The sequence below is a fragment of the Eurytemora carolleeae genome, unplaced genomic scaffold (genome assembly GCF_000591075.1).
Source record: "Eurytemora carolleeae unplaced genomic scaffold, Eaff_2.0 scaffold40, whole genome shotgun sequence".
NCBI classification, from domain to species: Eukaryota; Metazoa; Arthropoda; class Copepoda; order Calanoida; family Temoridae; genus Eurytemora; species Eurytemora carolleeae.
This window is the reverse complement of record NW_019396035.1, coordinates 451,674-475,953: the sequence shown is the minus strand read 5'-3', so window position 1 is coordinate 475,953 and position 24,280 is coordinate 451,674. Positions and strand designations below refer to the sequence as shown.

Genomic DNA, 24,280 nt, shown 5'->3' with positions numbered 1-24,280 from the left:
AAGCTGATTTTCTCGATCCAAAAATAATTTTTTGCCCCCAATTGTAAAAAAACATTTTCAAATTTCACTAAAACATTTGCCCCCATTGCCCCCAATTTGAAAAAAATGCCCCCAATTAAAAAAATTTAAATAAAAATGCCCCCAAATTTTTTTTAAATTATCATTTAAAAAAAATTTGCCCCCATTTCTTTCAAATGGGATTGAAAAAGGAATTATATGGACCCCTGGACAGGATAGGAATAAAAATTTCAAAAAAAATTATTTCAGAAAGCACTCAATTTTTCTTAAATTTGAAGATAAGCCTTTACACATAATATTGATAACAAAAATTAGATTTTCTTCTCTTTTTCTTCTTTCTTTCATTTTTCGTTTCCTTCTTTTCACTTTTTCACTTTCTTTTTTTGTCTCAGAAAGTGTGCCCCCCCCCCTGTGCCCCCTTTCTTTATGGTAATTTTTTAAATTTTGATCATCCATTAACCTTCCTTGGGGTCATGTAAGTTTCCCCTTAAAAAATTTGGACTCGATTAGTTCAGCCGTTTTGACGTTTATTGGATACAGACAAACAAACAGACAAGCAAAGTTTAAATATCCTTAAATAAATATTTCCAAACGGGTTTCATTCTATTTATCCTACAATACCCCATCATAACACAATTAAATTGTACAACAATTATTTTATCAACTTTCAATTAAACCCGCTCTCTAAGATGTCAACTACATTAAAATATTATGAAAACCATATATTTTTATTTACAAAGATGAAAGACTTCATTGTAATGGGATGTAAATTAATACAAAAAGCCTGAAGGCTATTTTTGTGCAATGCATAATTTTAGCAAATAAAATATTTTATTCTGTTTCTCGTATTTGAGATACAGGGGTTGGAACTTTTGAAGTGTTAATCCCTCAAAATGTACGAATTCGTATTTTTTAAAAGATATCTGTAAAGTTCCAATTATAAACCCACAAAAAAATCTGCTCTCGGCCAATAAGAAAATCTTGAAAATACGAAATATTTATTTTTGGGATTAAGCACTTAAGCCATGAAATTAAAAAGTTTAAGTTCAGTCATTCCAACCTTTAAGAGTAACGCGAGTTTGTATTTAAAAAATATAACAGTTTTTTCTTTTCGTGGACTTTTTAGAAATGTCAAGTTCTGAGGAATCATCATACGAATGTATTAAGTTCCAAGTATGACACGCCTAAAGTTATTCAATATCCTGACTACTATAGGATTAGAAAGATACATCAGGAGCCCCCAAACGGTGGGTTTTTTGGGGGGGGTCAGGGGGGGGGGTGACTGGTTTTTGTCAGAGAACTATTTCGAAAAAAAACATATACTTTATAGCCTTTTTACAAGAAATTACAACGGATTCTGGATAATCTAGATATATAAATAGATTAGTTATTAATTAACAATTATTACGTATTGATTTGGTCTCTGATTTGTGTTTTTAAAATACCCATTTTAAGAGTTTTCACGAAAAATACCAGTTTTCCCTCGGATTTAAAAACGTCAAAACAACATTATACTATGACTTAGAGACTAAAGTGACCGAGCCTTATTTGACCCGAATAAGAGGATTATACTGTAAACTCAATATTACTGATACCCCATTTTACCCCGTATAATTATTAACAAATAAAATAATCAACAGTTTCTGGTATCTCATTTTATCAACTGTTGATTTTCAAGCCGCCATATTTCCATTGTATTCCAATAAAAAAATATTTTCGCAGATTTCTCTGTATGAATTAGTGGATTTTTCTATTTCATAATTCATAATCTTTCTTGGGGTCATTTCGCATTTGAGTTGACATTTCTTGGATACAAACAGACAGACAAACAAAAGTTATATAGATATAACGCATTGAGTTTATATTCTGTACACTTAACGGTAATCTCAACAGAAGTGAACTATTTAGAGAAGTTCAAACTAAAATTATGTTCACAAACAATTTTTAGTGTCAGGACTCCGTCCGAATACTAAATATCAAATCTTGAATCTACAGAAATAAGCAGAGCCATTTTTAAATATTTCGACAATAAAATACTAAAAATGATATTAAAATAAAAATTCTATAAAAACGAAGCATCAAGACATGAAAAAATCTTAGAATCTTCAAAATATGATCATAGAAAATGTAATATTTCTTTATGAAATAAAATATTCCATAAATAAAATATCACTATAAGAAGGTTATATTCTCAAACCTCCACGCAATTTCGATTTTTAGAAAATAGAAAAAAATATTTTATTTTTATTCTCAAAAAACACGTTTTTATTACAAGGGCGCAGCTGAGGATTACCTAAGAGGGGGGGGGTCTGCCCTCCTCCCTGCAAATACGCTACTACATTAACATAATCGAATTTTTGGTAAAATCTATTTGATTACTTTCTTATTCTTGCCAAGGACGCAAGTATACCATTTTTCTGTTGTAAGGTGAATCTTGCAGGGTGGTAAGAGGATGGGGGGTTTCTATTAAGTCCGTTGTGTTACATTGATGTTAAGATTTTTTTTGGTAATCATGGACAATGACATGGAGATCAAGTCTCTAGAACGGTAGAACTTTACGATTTAAACTAACCGTTAAAAACAGCTTGCAAAAAGTCTGTACGTATCTAGCCCTATTAACAACCCTATTTGAGTATTAACTCAAAACCATTTTAGTTAGTTTTTATCTTTAATTGATTTTTCACTTCATGCAGTTGAACCAATAAAAGGCAAAATGATTTTCTTATTCATTGTTTCTTTTAATTTAAAATACTGATATGGATTTTGTATTTCGAATTATTATTATTACAGTGAATCCCAGATATATGAATACATAGCAAGAATTTTTATAATGTCGTATTCTCAACATATTCAAGATCAAATGCCGCAGAAAAACGAGTTTGATAAATCAATAGCTGTCTTGCATATTTCAGGGCTATTGTTTTACCTTGAATTAAAAATAAAAGGCAGTTTCTTAAAAATTATCAAAAGCTTATGACGGATATATTTTCATACATCGTGTTCAACCCTTTGAAACTGCGTACATCTCAGCCGCTTTCATTTTGTGCAGACCAATGATGAAGCATAACTGCTGTCATTTCAAGACGACATTTCATGCGCTCTTGCTATGTATTCTTATATGTGAGATTGGCTGTAGTATATTACCAAAATGGTAAAAACAAATACTTTTAAAATTCTAAAAATGTTACTGAATAATATTAACTGCGCGCTAAAATAATAACATTTGACTAGCTTTTGACACATTTATTTCGAATAAATATTAATTAAATGCTGCATAAAATATATTTATCATATTTGAATATCAGAAATAAAAGTACATACAGGATTACCTACGAATGATGAGACTTCAAAGACGACCTGTGTGTATGAAGATTAAATTTGATCTTTTGTTATGAAAACAGTTCACTTTTTGTTTACGAAATATGTGCCGTTAACCATGGAATGTAAAAGACTAAATACGTTCTGTTCCGTGTAGTCGTCTTTTCATTTGTGGGCAACACTATATGATGGATATATTATAAACATAAGTATATGGGAGTCAAGAACTATTGTTGAAACCCAAACATGCATTTCGATGGAGCAATTAAGCTGAATCGGCCTTTTTAAGTCTACTAGAGGTGTTCATTGATTCTCACTATACTTGCATCTGATCTTTTTTAAATTGTTAAATGTCATATCAAAGGTGTTAGGTAATAGTTGTTTTCTCCGAAATTTGAAAGTTCTCTGCTGGCAAATTGTTTAAATTATGCCATGCAAAGGAACTTTTATCACTGAGCTAACTACAAAAAAAAATACTTAAATCTATGCAATGTACGGTTAAAATCAGAATAAAGAGGAATGAAAGTCGCTTTGATCAATATCCTCTAATTACAAAGGTCACTAAAGGATGGTTGCATTAAAACTTATGTAATTAAATAAATTCATTGTTCAAAACTTATTTTAAAAGTTTCTAATTAAAAGATTGAATAAAGATGGCTTTGATTCCTCTCTATTCTGTTATCACCCCACAATAATAAAAAATTAAAAACCTTTAACATATCGAGTTCTCAATGCTATGGAAAATGTCCCAGAGGAAACCGACCTAATTATCGAGCATAGTTTTTCAGTAAATATCGAGCATTTTTAATTCCCGCGCGTTTTTACGAATCTAAGTATAGATGACTATGTCCAACTTCATCTACCAGCTTAACCAAACCTATTTTAAGATCTAATACATTTTTAGATCGGAATACTCTTAGTTCAGTTTCCTCTAGGTTGGGTTGTTGGGCACCAATAACTACGCATGATGCAAAAAATACAGTGTTTACATTTATACCCATGTAAGTTAGACATGGCAAATGATTGCGCTTGGTCCCATGTGCATTGTGCTTACTTTGATTAATATTCTTGAGAAAATCAAGTTTATCACAGGGCGTCCATATATCATATATGGATATTACTTTATCTCCAAGCTTTAACGTCAAAAATACGCACAAAATACAAAATGCAAGCAAATTTTTTTGCTTAATATTTTTTGCAAGTAAATTGTACATGTACTATGGATATTTTGAGCCCATATTCACGATTTCTTCCACTTTCACCATTTGTGCCAAGGTTTCACCAAGTTCTTTATAATCTCCTGGTTCTCGGAGAAGGATGGATCCGCCCCCAATCCTAAATCATATGTTCAGCTCATGATTTATATACAGAGACTGGTTCTGACAGTCCAAGGTGAAAACTAGAGAAACCAAGAAGTAAAGCCCCCCCCCCCCTCCCAAATTTACAAATTGGAAGAGTTATGAAAGATATTATCCGATATATTTAGCCAACTTTCATCGCAATTCAAATCTAGAAGAAGAAAAAAAATGAATTTCCCCAAATATTTATCTCTGCCGATATAAGTCCGATGGATAAAAGGTTGGAATGATTAATATTCACCTGGAGTCCTGGATCCAACCCTGAAATATTAAAATTTAGAAAATATCGGGTTTAAAGGGACTGTCTACGTTATTCTAAAAGGGTTGTTCTCCTATTTAAAAATACTTAAAATACGCGCAATTTTGGAATGAGATACACAAATTGGAACCATTAAAAGATTTCAGATTGCCGAAATTACAAATGATTTAAAAAAAATAAAAATGACTGATCATATCATGAGGTAGAATTATGGTAACCAAAATCAGTCAATTTGTTTCACAAGATTTTCCAAAGTCCACTTGTTTGTGGCAGTAACGATGGCGTCATTTGCAAATTAAAGGGACTGTGAGCGTAATTTCAAGTAACCGAGCACCGGTACCCTTAAACCTCAATTTGATCAAAATGTGGAAGATAACTTCGTTTTTCTGACTTTTCATTCTGATAAATTTTCAATTGTTATTTACAGAGAAACCACAAATGAAAATAAATGAAGTTAACAAAAACAAAACAAAAACATGAATATCTTGAGGGCACAGTTGTAAATCGGACAATGCCATCCTTTAAGTGCAAATAAATATAAATCCGGAAAATCCCATTGTAAATGAAACAATAAGGAAATCATATGTTATATGAGACTGTTCTAGCCTCGGCGCGCGGCCCCCTAACCTATCCTAGCCGCAGCGCTTGGCCCTTAAAGAGTCTTAACCTAACCTAACCCTAAATATATACTAATTATATACTAATCTTTCTCTTTCTTGTAATTCAACGCGGTAAGCGCGCATAACTCCTTTATGCAACTTCCCAAATTAGATATGTTGTTGTAATCTCTGCAGTTTGCATTATGTATGCATTAGTTAAAAGCAATTAATTAATTTGCCCCGGGCATGAAATTAGTTTTATCAAAAGAAAACATAGAACATAATTTTGATAAAATATTCAACTTTTAGTAGAAAGGTTTTCATCCATGTTTTCCTGGAAAATTTGTCTAAATACGATCTATTAAAAGGGAGTGACCGGCAATGTATGGTAGTTGAACTGAGAGTGTAGTATTGTAGAGAAATTTTTTAAGGATTCATTAGAGACTTATGAAACGTTTTAATGATGTATAATTACTGAGTTTCAGCGCAAAGTCGACTTTCAAAATCATCCATTTGGTTAGTTACGTTTTGAGAATCGATTTTTTAAATTATTAAATAACGACGACGAAAAATGTATCAAAAATTCGACAGTAAACTAATTAGATGTTTAGGTTCGTATTTCTCATAGAAATTTGCCAATAAAACAATGCTAGAATCAATTATTCGTTTTCATCATTATATTGAATTTATTATTTATCACGCAGATTTCTACGAATTCTTTAAATAACGTCTTTTCAATCAAAATTCCAGAAAATCTACAGAAAATGTTTGTGAACAATGAGAGATTTAGAAACTAATAACTGAATAAGATTGCTTATTTTTGATGATAAGATTAATTTTTATTTTCTCAACCTGTTCCTAAACAACTAATTAGTTTACTGTAGAATTTTTGTCACATTTTTTGTCGTCGTTATTTAACAATTTTAAAAAAATCGCTTCTCAAAACGTAACCATCAAAATGGATGATTTTGAAAGTCGACTTTGCACTCCAACTCACTATTTATACATCATTCAAACGTTTTATATGACTCAAATGAATCCTAAAAAATTTCTCAACAAACTATAACATTGCTCCGTTCAACTACCATACATACTTCCTTTAAATGTAAAATGCCGGAGTGGCTAAATTGTTGACATTTATAAATTTTAAAAATATTTCATAATGTTTAATTGATTATACAGGGATCCCTAAAACTGTGGAATATGAAGACAATATTTAAGCGATCCAATTTTTACCAGTAGCTTAAAAGTCTACATATCAAGTGAAATGGGTCTGTGTGCACTGCACAATTGCTGTGTTTTATGTTTATTGAACTATTTAACTAATACTTGAGTCCACTGTGGTTGGGTTCCACTGTGGTTGGGTTCCACTGTGGATGGGTTCCACTGTGGTTGGGTTCCACTGTGGTTGGGTTTCACTGTGGATGGGTTCCACTGTGGATGGGTTCCACTGTGGTTAGGTTCCACTGTGAATGGGTTCCACTGTGGATGGGTTCCACTGTGGTTGGGTTCCACTGTAGATGGGTTCGACTGTGGATGGGTTCCACTGTGGTTGGGTTCCACTGTGGATGGGTTCCACTGTGGTTGGGTTCCACTGTGGTTGGGTTCCACTGTGGTTGGGTTCCACTGTGGTTGGGTTACATATTTTACATTCCAAGAGACTCCAACATTTTAAAAATAGTTTTCTGTTAAAGTTTGTATTTAGAAAACTTTGCAATATTTTTAGAAAAAAGGAAGAAAAAAACGAACAAAAAAAGATCGTTAGAAACTTTTGTTTTTTGTTAGTTTTGTTTTGTTTATATTTTCTTTCAGTGTCAAACTTGGCATAATGCAATTGTAATTAAAGTAAATGTTGAAAATAAACAAATTTTAAATTGTGAAACTTCTCAGATTTTTGTGAAAACATCCCATCCGGCCGCCAGCCAGTCAGTTTCATCCGACTGGACCAGAGAGTAAGAAATATTTGTCTGATGTACATTTACTGTGTATACAATAACCTATTCTGAATATTTCATATACAAATGGAGTACCCGTCTGCAAAGCATGTATAATCATATGGTATGGCGAACCGCGTCAGCTACATCTCCCTCCTTCTATTCCTTACTCCCTAGACTGGACAGACAATCTAAACCAGCTGGTTCTCGGGAAAAAACGGAAGACCCTGATCGACATCATAATAATATTGACTACTTCGTAATCTCTTTCTTTAAAATTTAAAATGTTTTCAATAAATATGTTCCTACCATGTGCACGGTGAGTATTGCTGGGTTGAGTTGAACCCGGAGAATATTCTCCGGTTTGAAAGACTGGAAAACTTCTCCTTGTGGTTCCCGAACCAGGATCAGATCTAGAGATTAATTAGACCTGGAGTTGAATTGTATCATCAACTATTCCGTTTTATCATTTCATGCTTCAATATATTTATATCCATCTTATTCATATTTGTATGCATCTCTGTTCTATAGTGTGTACTTATTTACAATTTTTACTTCAAAAGGAATTGAGTCTTTGCCACAAATTCTGTTTTTGTAAAACCTATATCTTTGTAACCTTATGATGTAAACCTTTGATATTTCAAACTTACATTATTTGATCCAATAGCATTCATAGTTTGAAATATTAAAGGTCTACGACATTGGGTTACAACGATATTGAAATTAGAAAATCAGAGTTTGTGGCAAAAACTCAATTCCTTTGTATAATCTATCATTTAAGGTAATAGAATGAAAGGCTTTTCAGCTTCTCCCTAAATTGACAGAATATCATAATGTCATATTTGTTTCCATTATTTATCATAAAAATCTCCACTTATATGTTAAATACGCAATATGTTGATAAGTATCTTAAATGTTTTAAGTAGTTCTAAGATAAGATTAAGCTACCTATCGTTACTATACATCTATTCTAGGGTACATAAATACAATCCATAAGATTAAGCTATCTTTTAGTTACTATACATCTATTCTAGGCTAAATATATATACGTATTACGTATATATATAAGTATAAACCACTGGGGGTAGCTAAAATATATCTTTGTAATGTATATTTTGTTCAATCTAAATCCAACCTTATTTAATATAATCCCCAGTATGAACCATGAACATAAATTGTAAATATTTTGTATTTAACAGTTTCTGGATTTATGTAGTCTCTGCATTCAAACCAAACCAAACCAAACAAAAATTTTTTTTTTAATTTTGTTTATTCAAACAAAAGGAATTTTTTTATAGGTTTCTCCAGAATAATCCCATTTTTGTTGGATTAATTCAATTGAATGTGAAATATAAAAAGTTCTTCCTAATATTCTTATATTGGTTTTAAGTATATTATTTATAGTTAGCTGAGTCCAAATATATATTCAATATATATATATATATATATTTTTATTTATATCAAATTTACCTTTATTATTAATATGGAAGGAGGTGAGCCGATAATCCACAACATCATCTCTCATCTAAATATTTAAAAAAAAATTATTTCTAAAGTGAAGGATATCATGACCTTTGACCAGGCCTGGACGAAGCACTGCGGATAGGACATTGGGAAAATTGAAATAATTTTAAAAATTGAACATTTAAGGATGTCGTTATTTGGTAACTTTAAAGTTTAGTTTAAAGATGCAAAAGAAAATGCAAAAGAATTATATGAACTTACTTATGGACATCTAAAGGAATTGAACCTTTGCCAAAAGCTTTAGAGTTTCTAATCTCTATTTGAATTCGATGGTGTAAACCTTTGATATTTCAAACTTAGATTATTTGATCTTACAGAATTCATAATTTGAAATATCTAAGGTCTACGACATTGGGTTGCAAATATATATTAATAAGAAAATCAGAGTTTATGGCAAAGACTCAATTCCTTTCAAGCTCACGGGCAGCCCTAGTACATTAGAATTTCCGAGCCGGGTCAACCTTTCCGGTCCCAGTTTGTACTGTATCGTCCGGACATTGGGTAAATAAAGCTGACACTCAATAGGACTAGCCGGTTCAACAAGGTTGACGCGGTCAGACTTTAGGTCAGAGGTGCGTGAGCTAAATGTTCTAAATACATTAATTAAGATATTTTGAATAATCGAAAAAAAATCGCTAAAAAAAAAATTAGGCCTAACCTTGAAGAATGAAGCAGAGTGAAGGACGGATCTGGTCCATGTAGCAAGGTTGAGACTAGGAGAAGACAAGGTTAGAGAACTCCCAACCTGAATTAGAAATCTATTCCCTAGATCTGGAAGTCTGGTTGGTAGATCACTTAGCTCCAGGGTTAGAACTGGTAGCTCTCCCTCCTCTCTACAGCAATACAATACTCCGAACCTATAATTTTATCATGTTTTATTAAATTCTTGAATCTGCATTGTAAGAAAAACTGGACAGATTAGTTCGGGAAGATAAAACTGCATTTCCGCTTTACTAAACACATCTATTAGACTCAAATACACATTTAAACTATTGCTACAACTTATATATATCACTGGGAACACTAATCAAAACTTAGATTATTTGATCTAACAGAATACATAGTTTAAAATATCTAAGGTCTACGACATTTGGTTGCAAAGATATAGAGTTCAGACATTCAGAGTTTGTGACAAAGACTCAATTCCTTTGTTCTCCATCCAATTGATAGTTTACGAAAGATTTTATTTGAAAAACCAGCAACTTTTCAAAGAAATTTCTTCCTGGCTGTGCGACAAGCACTTAATCTTATTTCATAAATTGTGATAATATTTTTAATTGTTTTGCTATCTTTTCTGTTAAATGAGTAACTTATTATAAATCCTTGTTTTAGGTCTGTGTTCATGTTCAAACCTGTCTTTGTGTTGAGATCTGTGTTCATGTTTAGGTCTGTGTTCGTGTTTAGGTCTGTGCTGGTGTTCAAATTTTTGTTTCGTTTAGGTCTGTTTTTGTGTTCAGGTTTATGTTCCTGTTTAGGTCTTTGTTGGTGTTCGAATCTGTGTTTGTATGGAGGTCTGTGTTTGTGTTGAGATCTGTGTTTGTGTTGAGATCTGTGTTCGTGTTCGTGTTCGTGTTCATGTTCGTGTTCAGGTCTATACTGGTTATGAAATTTTTGTTCGTTTCGTTTTTATGTCTATGTTCATATTGAGGTCTTGTGTTCTTGTACAGGTACATGTTTATGTTCATGTTTAGGTCTGTGTTGGTGTTTGAATCTGTATTGGTGTTTGAATCTGTGTTGGTGTTTGAATCTGTGTTGGTGTTTGAATCTGTGTTTGTCTTGAGGTCTGTTTTTGTGTTGAAGTCTGTGTTAGTTCTTGATTCATGCAGTTTGTGTTATTGAGGTTATTGAACATTGAAGTGGATTTTTATTATTGAAGTGTGTTTGTATTGAATTCTGTGTTTGTGTTTGTGTTGAGGTCTGAGCTTGTGTTGAGGTCTGTGTTTGTGTTGAGATCTGTGTTTGTGTTGAGGTCTGAGTATGTGTTGAATTCTGTTTTTGTGTTCGTGTTGAGGTATGAGTTTATGTTGAGATCTGTGTTTGTGTTGAGATCTGTGTTTGTGTTGAGGTCTATACTGGTAATCAAANAACAGTAAAAATATTTATCCGAAAAGAAGGAAGGAAGGAAAACATCAAAGCAAAGGAATTGAGTTTTTGCCACAAATAATGATTTTACAATCGCCATATCTTTTCAACCTGATGGTGTAAACCTTTGATATTTCAAACTATCATTATTTGATCTAAAATGATTCATAGTTTGAAATATATAACGTCTCCGACATTCAAATGCAAAGATATAGGGAGAAGAAAATCAGAGTTTGTGACAAAAACTCAATTCCTTTGAGTTATATTTAACAAGAATCTGTCCATGGGAGGCCTTAAATATATAGTTTTTACTTCCCCCCCCCTCTTATATACATCCCTAATATCTAACGTTAAATGTGTAATATATATTTGATAAAAATATATTTGTAAAATAATTAATCTAATTCCGCGGAATTTTTTTATGGATAAGAAGAAATCTTGAAAATTTGCCAACTTAGCAAATAATTTTGATAAGTTTTTGCGGTCTTCCTGTAATCTTAGTCAACGTTAAATCAAAGATGAAAATATATTGGAACAAACGCACCAGAGTAAAGACAATAAAAATGAAAGGAGGAAAATTGTCAAATGAAAAATCTTTAAGATTTTTTAGTTAGCCATTCGTTTCGAATATTATTCGTTAAACGCTCTATATAAGATTGAGTCATCTAAATGTGTATACTTTGGTTGTTCTTTTGTTTGCGTCCAATAAACGTCAAAACTGCTGAACCGATCGGGCCCAAATTTTGTGTGGGACCTCACATGACCCCAGGAAAGGTTTATGGATGATTGAATTTTCAAAAATTTGCCTCTAACAAAATTCTATTTTTTTGAAAATTTTGAAAATCCACGATTTTTTTATGTAATCCACGAACTTTTTTTGTTTTAGTTTTACAATGTATTCAAAGAGAAAATGTTTACAATTGAAATAGAAGATTGCTGCGAAGAGCCCTAAAATCCTTGAAAATTAAAAAAATATTTTTGCTAAATCAAATATTTTTTACAAGTTTTTGCGGCGCCGTGAAAAGTAACTAATTATATATAAAAGTGAAAGTGTATAGTAAAGTGGAAAACTACTGTGAATAATAATAATTTTAGGTCTGTGTTGGTGTTTGAATCTGTATTGGTGTTTGAATCTGTGTTGGTGTTTGAATCTGTGTTTGTGTTTGAATCTGTGTTTGTGTTGAGGTCTGTGTTTGTCTTGAGGTCTGTGTTTGTAAAGAATTCTGTGTTTGTGTTCATATTGAGGTCTTGTGTTCCTGTACAGGTACATGTTTATGTTCATGTTTAGGTCTGTGTTCGTGTTTGAATCTGTGTTTGTGTTGAGGTCTGTGTTTGTATTGAATTCTGTGCTTGTGTGCGTGTTGAGGTCTGAGTTTGTGTTCGTGTTCGTGTTGAGGTCTGAGTTTGTGTTGAATTATGTGTTTGTGTTCGTGTTGAGGTCTGAGTTTGTGTTCGGGTTGAGGTTTGAGTTTGTGTTGAGGTCTGAGTTTGTGTTCGTGTCGAGGTCTGTGTTTGAGTTCGTGTTGAGGTCTTAGATTGTGTTCGTGTTGAGGTTTGAGTTTGTGTTGAGGTCTGAGTTTGTGTTGAGGTCTGTGTTTGTGTTCGTGTTGAGGTCTGTTTTTGTGTTGAAGTCTGTGTTAGTTTTTTATTCATGCAGTTTGTGTTATTGAGGTTATTGAACATTGAAGTGGATTTTTATTCAACCATTAAATTTAATCGATTCCTTGGATTTCAACCGTTGCCCATTAATGTAAAATTTATTGAACATTTATCATTTTTAGATATTAAAAAAAGAAAATAATTTCAGATAGAAAAAATATATAAATCGAGATATCATGATTTTTTATAAATAACAAAAGTTAAATTAAATATGGTGTCGTGAGTGTGTAAGCTGGAGAAGGAAAAAATATAAAGAAACCTTTCTAAACCTTTGATGTTAAACCTTGACATTCGTAGCTTGAAATATCAATCGTATACAAGATCACGTTGTATTTCAATATTAGAAAATAAGAGTTTGTATTTTATTAATTGTTTACCAATGATTATATTAAAATGTGAAAGAAGGACAATATTTGCTTGGAAACAAGGTTTAGTTTTCTCAAATATAATTATATCTATAAAATTTGGAAACAAGGTTCAGTTTTCTCAAATATAATTATATCTATAAAATATGGAAACAAGGTTTAGTTTTCTCAAATATAATTATATCTATTAAATATGGAAACACGGTTTAGTTTTCCCAAATATAATTATATCTATAAAATATGGAAACAAGGTTTAGTTTTCTAAATTATGATTATATATATAAAATATAGAAACAAGGTTTAGTTTTTTCAAATAAAACTATATATATATAATATAGAAACAAGGTTTAGTTTTCTCAAGCCTAACTCGTAATAATAATGTAATGATTGAATATTGAAACCTGAGAAAATAAGTAAAAAAATCTTGAATTATGATTTTAAAAGAAAAAATAGTCTAAACACTACACTCTGTAGTATCATAAACTTTATACATTTACACTCTACAATTCAATCTACTCTACTCATTATCAGTTTTAGTCTACACTTACAAACTGTAATCGACTTTTTAAAATAACCCCACCGGCCCTACACATAAATATGGTAAAAGTACTTCCTACTTGAGATAGAAGAATCCAGTGCTCCAGTCTCTAGTATCTGTATGATCTCCAACCTTATACCAGAATTCTCCAATAGGTTCCAACCTGAAAGGATTATAAAGAGTAACAATTATAAATAAAGTTTATATTTCCTCCAGACAACAATAAAATAAATTTACTGATGTCGATTTTTCCAGTTTACATTATTTTCCTTCTGTGCAGTGACAAGACCAAAGTAAAAATATTTAATCTAACTTGAGAAATTATTTTGAAACTCTTCTCTGGAAATTGTATCTCAACGAGTTTCTTTTCGGAATTTGCCATTACACAGATAAAAAGTTTCCTAATAACACTATAATAATAATAATATTTATTTCGGACAACGTTGAGTCAGTATTACAGTTATCTGTTTAATTTAAATAAAATTAGTAAATTTCTAAAATGAAGAATACCTATGAGATTCTTGGACAGAATTCCATTTTCCTAGAAAGCTTTGTACTTCTAGCTTTGTGTTGAGACGGGTAGGATGGAAGACTAGAAGGTGGGTAGAGAACGGGTTCCAATAGCGTATCTTGTACTCCAGGGCGGACATAAACTCCTGGGTTTCAAGGGCGGAGAGTAAGGTTAAAACAAGCCTGGAGTTCCCATGTAGAACCGTAATAAGTTGTCCAGTGTTTTCAACCTAAAAGATTAATAATGCTTGATATTAAATTTCTCGTATTTAATCAAGAAATGTAAATCAACTTTTTTTCAACTTCAACAATTTTTATTTCATCTAATGATTTTCATTATTCTCGCTTTGTCAGTAACCGTATAAGATGCAAAGAACTTTTCGCAAATAATGTTTTTTAAAACTTTATTCCCATCAGAGTTGAAAAAACCCAATTAATGTTGAACAATGAGCAGATTTTAAAACCAACCCTACAAACAGAAAATCAACTGGCAACAAAGAAATTAAGTCTATGTCACAAACTCAGATTTACTAATCTTTTTTAAACATTTATTATTTTTGTGAATTTTTATAAATTGATAAATTTTCATAAATTGACAGGTAATACGGAAATATTCCATTTTAATTATTCTTCTCTGTCCCTGGTTCTGTCAATTTGAAAAAAAAATTTTTTGTCGAAACTCGAATTTCTTGAGACTGGTCAGTTATTCATTTGGTGTTTTGTGAAAAGGGAGGGGAAATCCCTTTATCTTTGCAACCCAATGTAGTAGACATTTGATAATTCAAAATATAAATTGGTTGAGATCAAATAATAAAGTAAGTTTCAAAGAGCAAAGGTTTACAAAGGTTTTTTTTTCATTTGACAACCAATTTTTTTTAAACATAAAGTTTTTTTGTGATTTTATTTTACATTATTTAATATTGATTTTGATGGTTATTATATCGTTAGGGTCAACCCAAACCGAAATATATTTTCAAAAAAAGCTAAGATAATGGTTTACACCATCAGGTTGCTAAGATAAATGTTTACACCATCAGGTTGCTTAGATAAAGGTTTACACCATCAGGTTGCTAAGATAAAGGTTTACACCATCAGGTTGCTAAGATAAAGGTTTACACCATCAGGTTGCTAAGATAAAGGTTTACACCATCAGGTTGAGAAGATAAAGGTTTACACCATCAGGTTGCGAAGATAAAGGTTTACACCATCAGGTTGCGAAGATAAAAGGATTGAGTTTTTAGCAAAAGCTTAATTCCTTCCACCCTATAGATGGTACCTGTAGTGTGTGTATATCTAATACGGAGACTGTAATCCATCCCGTGGATTGATGTATTCCTATTGTAGGATAGGACTGGGGGAAAAGGAATGAAGCCGGGAGGAATCTTCCCAACTCATCACTCAGGGTACCAGTGAAGGTTAGAGCATTCTTATACCCGGAGAACAAATCTGTCTCAGAAACCAATTTATTTTCAGCTTTTAATAAATCATACAAAAAGCTGCGTGTTGCTGACAACAATCCAGGGGACATTAGTTCCATGTGTTTTAGAAATGGTCAAAAACGGAATTGAGTCTTTGCCACAAACTGAAATGTTCTAACCCCCTACGTATTTGATGTAATCCTTTGATATTTTAAACATGTATCATTTAATCTAACAGAATTCATAGTTTGAAATATCTAAGGTCTACGACAATGGGTTGCAAATATATAGGAATTAGAAATTTGTGGCAAAAATCTCAATTCCTTTTCAGATTGTGTTTAAGGATCTTGTCTCATATCCAGAGCAAAAGTCGATAATTAAAACTTTAAACTAGATTAAGCATGATGAGAAAAATTGTGAAATAGTTTTCTGAATTTAAGTTTTTAAAGAACATTTTCATATCAAAAATCAGACCATTTTTAAGAGGATGCAAGGTTTTCCATTTCCGAATTGGAATCATTGTCGCTTTATCGACAGAAACCTTCTTGGCAATTGTCGTTTTGAGTACAAACCGCAATTCAAAACAATATTGAACTGTATACTTTACGAAAAAAAAAGTATCATTAAAAGAATAACTAATAATTTCTAACACTCAGTGCTAGAAATCAGTCAAATCGCGGTTTGTAAACTGACATCCCCTGCAATAAGATTTCATTTTTATTTTTTACACTCTGCATTCTACACTCTACACTCTACACTCTACACTCTACACTCTACACTCTACACTCTACACTCTACACTCTACACTCTACACTCTACACTCTACACTCTACACTCTACACTCTACACTCTACACACTACACTCTAAACTATACACTCCCTTTAAAGACTACATTTCGGATCGGATCGGATCGGTTGGAAAAAAATAAAAAAAAAATTTTAGTATGATACGTACATTGTTCTTTTTAGTGACCCACCCTGTATTATATTCCCCAATTCTGTATTCAATAAGAAAATTGTTCAAAATTCAATTCTTATCTGCTAAACAAACATTTGAGTTAGGCTTCTTTCCTTGTGGTTCCGACTCTAACTTGAGACCAGATATCGGGTTGGAAGATCTGGTGGAACCTTGAGAAGGTTCCGGGATAAAACAAGAATCTTTCACTCGTTCTTTTCCTCTTTTCACAGCCTCGAGTTTCTGCTTGGATAAAGAATTCTTGTTTCCGTTAAACCAATTTTTCTTCCGGAGATAATTAGTTCTCTCCGGGTTCTCCTCACACAGCTTGTCCAGCAGTTTGTTCAAGGTCCTGTCCTTCAGGTTGGACGGACAGGGTGGAGGTCGGGGAGGACATGGTTGAAGTCTGGAAGGACAAGGTGGAGGTCGTGGACTAGAGAACCTAGGACTATGTAAAGCTAAATCACCAACCCCAGGACTATGGAAATCATCATCTCTTTTTAGTCCTAAACAATTCGCTAATTAAAACTATCATTAAAAAAGATTTCACTTACAAGTTTTTGGGGAGTAAACAAATTTATCAAGAACCTTTATGTCGAGAAACTTTTTTAAAACCTAATTTGGATTAAGACACCTTTCAAAGCTGTCTCTCGTCGTTGTTCAGTCACAAAAAAGGAAAAAGTTTTCTAAATTTCCTTTATTGAATGGATTCGCAAGTCACTTTTAATCAATGTTTGGAAAAATAAGGATAAATTAAAAATTTGTATGAGATAAAGGTTTAAATGGTAGGTATTTCATTAAAGGGTCAAGTGATGCTACGTCGACAGCTCCTTTAAGCCGTCAGCAGGGGCGGATACAGTTAGCGGTGAGCCGTGGAGCGGCTGCTCATCATTTAAAGGGAGTGACCAGGGAGTAAGGAATATTTCTTACTCCCTGGGAGTGACCGGCTATGTAATATAGTTGAACTGAGTATGCAGTGTTGTGGAAAGCTTCTTTAGGATTCATTTGAAACATATAAAACTTTTTAAATATCTGTAAATCCTGAGTTTGAGCGAAAATTCGACGTTCAAAACTCCTACTTTGGGGGTGGATATACGCTTTTAGAATCGGTTTTTTAAAAATTACTAAATAACGACGACGAAAAATAAAGTAAAAATCATACAGTTATCTGATTAGATGGTTGGGAACATATTTCTCAAAAGAAATTTGCCAATAAATCAATGCTAAAATCGATTATTTGGTTTGCATTCTTATATTGAATTTCTTATGTTCTTTGAATTTATTCGCAGATTTCCTAAAATTCTTCAAATGTCGTCTTTTCAATAATAATTCTAGAAAATCTGCAGAAAATCTTTGTGAATAATGGGAAACTAGAATAATGAGAAAATAGAAACTAAAAATTGAACAAGATTGCTTAATTTCGATGATAAGATTAATTTTTATTTTCTCAACCGGTTCCTAAACAACTAATTAGTTTACTGTAGAATTTTATTTTCATTTGTTGTCGTCGTTATTTAATGATTTAAAAAAACCGATTCTGAAAACGTATCCACAGCCAAAGTAGGAGTTTTGAACGTCGACTTTGCGCTCAAACTTAGGATTTACAGATCTTTAAAAAGTTTAATATGTCTCATATGAATCCTAAAGAAACTTTCCACAACACTGCATACTCAGTTCAACTATCTTACATAGCCGGTCTGTCCCTTTAAGCCATGGATTTAAAGTTAACTATGAGGAATTTGCCTAGATAACATTATTACATAAATGTTTTGCCTAATAATTTAATTAAAATATTTAAATTATGTAAAAGACAATTTTGTTTAAAATCCTAGATGAAGAAAATTGCATATTTCAATCTTTTAAAAACAATATCAAGGAAAAATATTTTCTCCAACAAACATCAGAATATGGTAATTTTTAATAAGAAGAAAAATTAAAGTTTTGTAAAACATGGATAAAGACTTACAGAATATTTAAGTTTCTACATTAATAATTCTTGAAATATGTTCAATTGGAAAAGTTTTCTGTAGAAAATATCTCTGTTTTTCTTTCCAGCAAATATAATATTTGATAAAATTAAAATATAAAGAGTTTCCTATAAAATATCAGAAAAGGGATAGAAAACAAAACTCTAGACTTTTATAATTGAAGTGTACAAATTTGAATACAAATGAAATTTGTTCGAACTTCAATGTGGTTTGAGTGAGTACAAAGTGGTTGCGATTAACACCTCAAGTGTCGATACACCTTTATCGTATTTCAATTAAGACAAGAAACGTTAAAATGTTCACATAATATTTTCTAAGTGTACACTGTACAGACAATTGAAATCCGCCAAAACGATTTTTAAAATCCAAAACAATTGTGTCCTGCATTTGTTCATCGAGTTCGTTCCCCCTAAAGTTTTAACCATTTCAACACAATGTTAGACAGAAAAAGCAATGGTAAAACATTTAAAATTATAAATAATTAACTGTTTTGTACTTTTAGATGATTTAAAAATTAGGTGTTTCGAAATCAATTTTCAAACTTTTTTTTTATCTGGGAAAAACAAGAACTTCATTTGAAAAAGTAAAATAATAGTAAAATTCCTTATTTTCAAATTACCTTCCCTGGGGCTCCGTGAGGCCCCACAAAAAATTTGAGCCCGATCGGTTCAGCCGTTTTGACGTTTATTGGATACAAACAAACAAACAAACAGACAAACAGACAGACAAGCCAAATTTATATATAGAAGATCTAACCTGGTGGGATGGCTCTACGAGAGCCTGGAGAAGAATGAGAGGGTTGAACAGGAGAGAATATATCCAAAGCCTGGATGATATCTACTCCGGTCTCATCTACAACCACTGGATCCCCTGAACAAATAGAAATGGCTTAGAAAATGGATTCGCAATATTTTGGCTTTCTGGATCCGTATCCACAAAAATATCCAAAGGCAAAAAATCAACCAAAAACTGCAAAAAAAAATCCTTTGCTCTAAAATCTCAAATCTGAACTATTGAAAAAAAAGATTATCAAAAATGGTCTTGTCTTTGAATGGTTCAAGTTGTTGCAAAATATTGGTGAAAAAAAGGAAAATACTTTCAAAAAGTTTTTCTTTTGTTGAATCTTAAATAAATCTTCAAGACCTGGATCCTTTTTTTTCCAGAGCGGAAAATCACACCGATTAATATAAATTTGAAACGGTATAAAAATTAAAAATTAATTATCTTAAATAATCTTAATCCATGTTTTTATTCCAGTTTGTTAAAATGAAAACTTCTTCAGAAAAAGTATTTTAATTTTGTTGCATCCCTAAAAGCTGTAAAATCAACATTATATTCACAATTTTAAAGAAAAATTTGCATTTAAAACCACAAGAGAAAGTCTAGCGATTAAGAAGATTTCTTTGTTTTGAATTTTCTTTAAGATTGTTTATTCAATTCACTGATTCAAAGAAAAGAAACTAAAAATAAAATTGCAAAATAAAGGGTGCAACACGAAACATGACAGTTGAGAGAAGGACTTTAAGAACGTCTTAAATCTTAGAAATGATTTGCAGCATTCATTAGTCCGCCTAATTTTAGTAGTAATATTGTAAATATTGCTTCAATTCAAGAATTACATTTCTAAAAGTAGGTTAACAAATGAATGCTACAAATTCTCCCAAAGATCAGGGATGATCTTTTAGTCATCTCTTAACTGCTATATTTTGTGGAGCAACAAGTATATCTTACCTGGCACAGTAGATCCAGAGAAGAAATATTTCTTCCAGGATCTCTGGAGCATTTTCTTAACGGAGCATCTTTCAAAATAGCATTCTTCTAGCGGATTATTCTTCTAGCGGAACACTCTTCTAGCAAAGAATTCTTCTAGCGGAGCATTCTCTCAACGGAGCATTCTTTTAGCGGAGCAATCTTCTATCGTGGCATTTTTTCTCCCAAAGAATATTTCTATATATGTATTTTCTACCAATGCATTTATATACCGGAGCTCTGAGCCAGTATTAAATCGAACCGGAGTAATCTTCTCACCAAGAATTATTCTTTCAGAGCATATCATCTTTTTGGTAATGTTTTCATCCATAGGATTTGTCTATTAGATCCGGATTTTTCTGGGAACATTTTGTAAACTGAATATTCCTGTGCTGAAGCCTTAAAGGATTCTTCTATGCTGACAATTTTCTATCATAGCTTTCTTCTAACTGAATAAGCATTAGACATCCTGGATCATTTTAAGGAAAATTTTTATAACAACTCCTGAAATTCATTTATTTTTTCAACAAATTTAACCTGCGTATTTTCCACATCAATTTTTTGTTTTTACTCTATTTGTTTGAGAGAGAATTGAGAGAAAGGTATTTGGAAAAATTCTATTATTAGAGCCGGAAATTGAGCCAATTAGTGGGTAATGGAATCCTATTAAAGCACTTTGTTCCTTTCATTACTACTCACTGGGAATTAATTATTTTTAAGTAGTTTCTTAATTTCCATCTGCAATATTCAAGAAATTTGGGAAAATATTAGGAACAGTTAAAATTCGTATTGTAAAACGTTTAACAATAAAATTAAATAAGAAGTTTTTTTTAGATTCTTACTAAAGATTAAAATTGATAATTGATGTCCAACGCCCATACAACAAATAACTTTTTGAAAATATTATGAAAATTATAAAATGGTTTTATAATTTTCGGTCATGGATTTATGGTCATAAAAAGTATGGAAAGAAGTCTATAAAGGACCATATTTTGAATACACTCACGTATTTTTTATAATAAAATGACAATATATTTTAGGGTCGAAGAAGAGTCGTCACTTTATCCCCATGTTTATTGGGACACCCTGTACTAAGCACTGCACTGAAGAATACCTTGAATTTAAGCTAAAAAACTGTACTGTTCAAGGTACCCCAAAAGCTTTGGTTATTAAAAGATTTGATTTTCAGTTTGAAGAATTAACAGCACTATTTTTTTAAGTTTTCCCAAAAACCGCGGATTACTCTTTTAAAACAAGATATAAGGGCCGGGGGAAAGTGTTTCCTCAGGCAAAATATCATGATTCTCATGATCAATTGTTCAGATGGTCAGTGGTGACATCCAACAGGGATATTAATTGTGACGACAAGATGTGTGTTCTGATCTGTCTAAAATGTGACAAACCGTCTTTATCTCCTAAAAATAAAGAGACTTGAAGTTCAAATTAACAAAATGACTTAAATCTTAATCATTGTTAAAGGTACATATAATGTGACAGACCACATTTTGAAATACCCGAGTTATAAGAATTACAATGTTTAATTAATCACCGTACCCACGAATGATGAAACTTCAGAATTGAATACATTTAAAGTTAGATAAAAGACGATATTTTCCACCAAGTATTGATAAGATAATGGTTTTAAGTGTACCATTGAAATATGGGCCCGTCCCTCTTTGATTGATCTGTACTACGCCGACAGTTCCTTTAAAGTGAGATTAACCTCTCTTATTCATATTTCGAATTCGTCCAATATTAACAGTAGGCTTTATAGTTTCATAAACAACCCTGGACACTTGTTTGTCAAGATGAATTCTTTGTTTTTATTGAAGGATGAATTCTCCGGAGTAAGGTTAGAACCGGGTTGATCAGCTGACTAGAATACTGGATACTCCCTTACAAGGCTTTCCTGAGAAAGTAGAATGGGAGCTAGAGATAGATATGTGTATTTGTTACATTGTATTATACAGACTCTTGAAGAATTTGATGCATACACGTATACAAGGGGGAGGGGGTCAAGGATATAGTGCCCCACCCTATTCAGTCTTTAAGTCCCCTCCCCTTGAAACTGAAGAACACCGAATGAATTCCCTTTCCCACATCTTTCAGGCCCTTTCAGGCAATTCATTTGTCATTAAATCCTTTGAATTAAAGAAAATTACTTGAAAGTAATAAAGAAACTGGACAAATATGGAGTTTAGACTCTGCAAACCAGGTCACCCGATTTTATTGCGCTTTGAATTCGGATCCGTTTACCCTGGAGGACTCTAACCTAATAAGACGGGAGGAATAAAGCAGGAATAGAATATTAAATGTTAAGATAATATATATATAAATGAGTTCAATATTCTTTTTTACTCCACCCTGGAAGTACAGGGTATCCCATGAAACATGACAGTTGGTGATTCTTCCATACATCTGTATTGATATTGAAGACTTTTTGCTGTTTATTTCGTGAAAAAAATCTCTTATACTTAAATATATTTTACTTTGAAATCGGTAGTCTTTATAGGCTTTTGGGAAGGGGTGGAGCAGTGAATACACCCCTTTGAATGGTTCAAGTTGTTGCAAAATATTGGTNGAAGTTTTAGCCTTCTAAAGAGAATACTTCATTACACAAGATGTATTATGACGGAGAGCAGACCTAACGATTATGCACTTATGGCTCACTACTGAGAAAATCATTGAAATGTTTGTGCAAGCAAATCCAAGAAAATTGTAGCTTAAAAGATTTGGTGAATATGTAGATTAAGTAAATTCTATCTACAAATTTCAGAAAAGATTTCGTTTATCAGTGAAAATATGATTTTTAATGATGCTGTGATTATTGATTTAGTTAGCTGTGATGGAGTTAAGTGTTAAATTTATAAATTTATAAAGTTAAAAAGTGAAAGTTAGTTTTTCGAGCAAAGGAATAAATTTTAGAATAAATTTTAGACTTAGGTTAGTAACATCCAAAAATGTAGTCTTTTTGGTGTATTTTTATGGTGTTAATTAAATTTTTGAACAAAACAATTCCAGGGGGGGGCAAAAAAATTTTTTTCGCGCTTCGCGCGAAATCTTGCCCCCCCCTGGCTAAAATCCTGTGTACGCGCCTGGTCAAGAGTATCTTTTGAATCCCCCTTTTCTGGAGACTAACTTAAAGGTTTACTTTAATCTAAGTTTTAACCAACTTTGTAAGTATATGTTGAATATGATTCTTTCTTTCTTAGAAAGTTTATCATGATATCAGCATTGAAACCCATTATAGTTTTTAGTAACATTACAGCAACACTAATACGAAAATTTGTGACATTTTTCAGAAATTTTACATAAACAAAATTGTATTCTGCTTGGAATTCTTATAGGCAGGTTTTGAAAATAAAATGTTTACAAAAATCAGAAATGGATCCCTGAAATGAGATGTAATGATAAAAAATGTAAAAAAAATAATAGAAATGAAAGTTTAAATTTTAAACAGAAATTCAATACATTGGTATATTCATACTGGGTTAAGTTGACCGATTGAAAGCAAATAAAAACATTTGCGAGTACTAAAAAAATATCTAGATAGAGAAAAAATTTATTTTGAACATAGATTGCCTAAATTTCAATATTTTTGAACTCGCAAAGTTTATTTTGTAAAACAATGCATTTTAAAACTATGCCTTAAAATTCCAAGAAGAATACAATTTTACAAAATTGCAAACTCCTAAATGATAGTATTTGATGAAAAAGTTTGTTTCTTCTAAAAGAAGATATCCTAGATCGACCTTATATTTACTTGCTATCTTGTTATATGTCAATTTTTTCTTGCATTAAAAAAAATTTGAAATTACAGTTCTAAGGTGGCAATATTTTTACACATCTTGAGAGTAATTTGTTACTTTTAGAGCTTAAATTACTCACCCTCAATGCTAATTTATTTTTAAAAATTGTGGGAGGCTCCGCCCCCTCCTCGCTCACAAGTTTCGTTCGTAGCTCCCCCCTCCCATCCCAGTTTTAATGGGAGTTGGACCCCCCCCCC

The 24,280-nt window shown here is 31.9% G+C and overlaps 1 protein-coding gene across 1 annotated transcript; it reads right to left on the bottom strand.

The window, feature by feature from the left end:
- Nucleotides 1-3,246: 3,246 nt before the first annotated feature.
- On the bottom strand, nt 3,247-21,080 carry LOC111698542 (uncharacterized). The gene is made up of 11 exons (XM_023468899.1): nt 20,257-21,080; nt 19,282-19,395; nt 16,654-17,043; nt 15,441-15,610; nt 14,165-14,394; nt 13,734-13,817; nt 9,669-9,867; nt 8,957-9,011; nt 7,796-7,899; nt 4,936-4,955; nt 3,247-4,671 (listed from the first exon to the last, which is right to left on the bottom strand). Exons 1-11 carry the CDS (start codon nt 20,306-20,308, stop codon nt 4,554-4,556), a joined length of 1,536 nt encoding a protein of 511 aa, XP_023324667.1. The 5' UTR covers nt 20,309-21,080; the 3' UTR covers nt 3,247-4,553.
- Nucleotides 21,081-24,280: the final 3,200 nt, after the last annotated feature.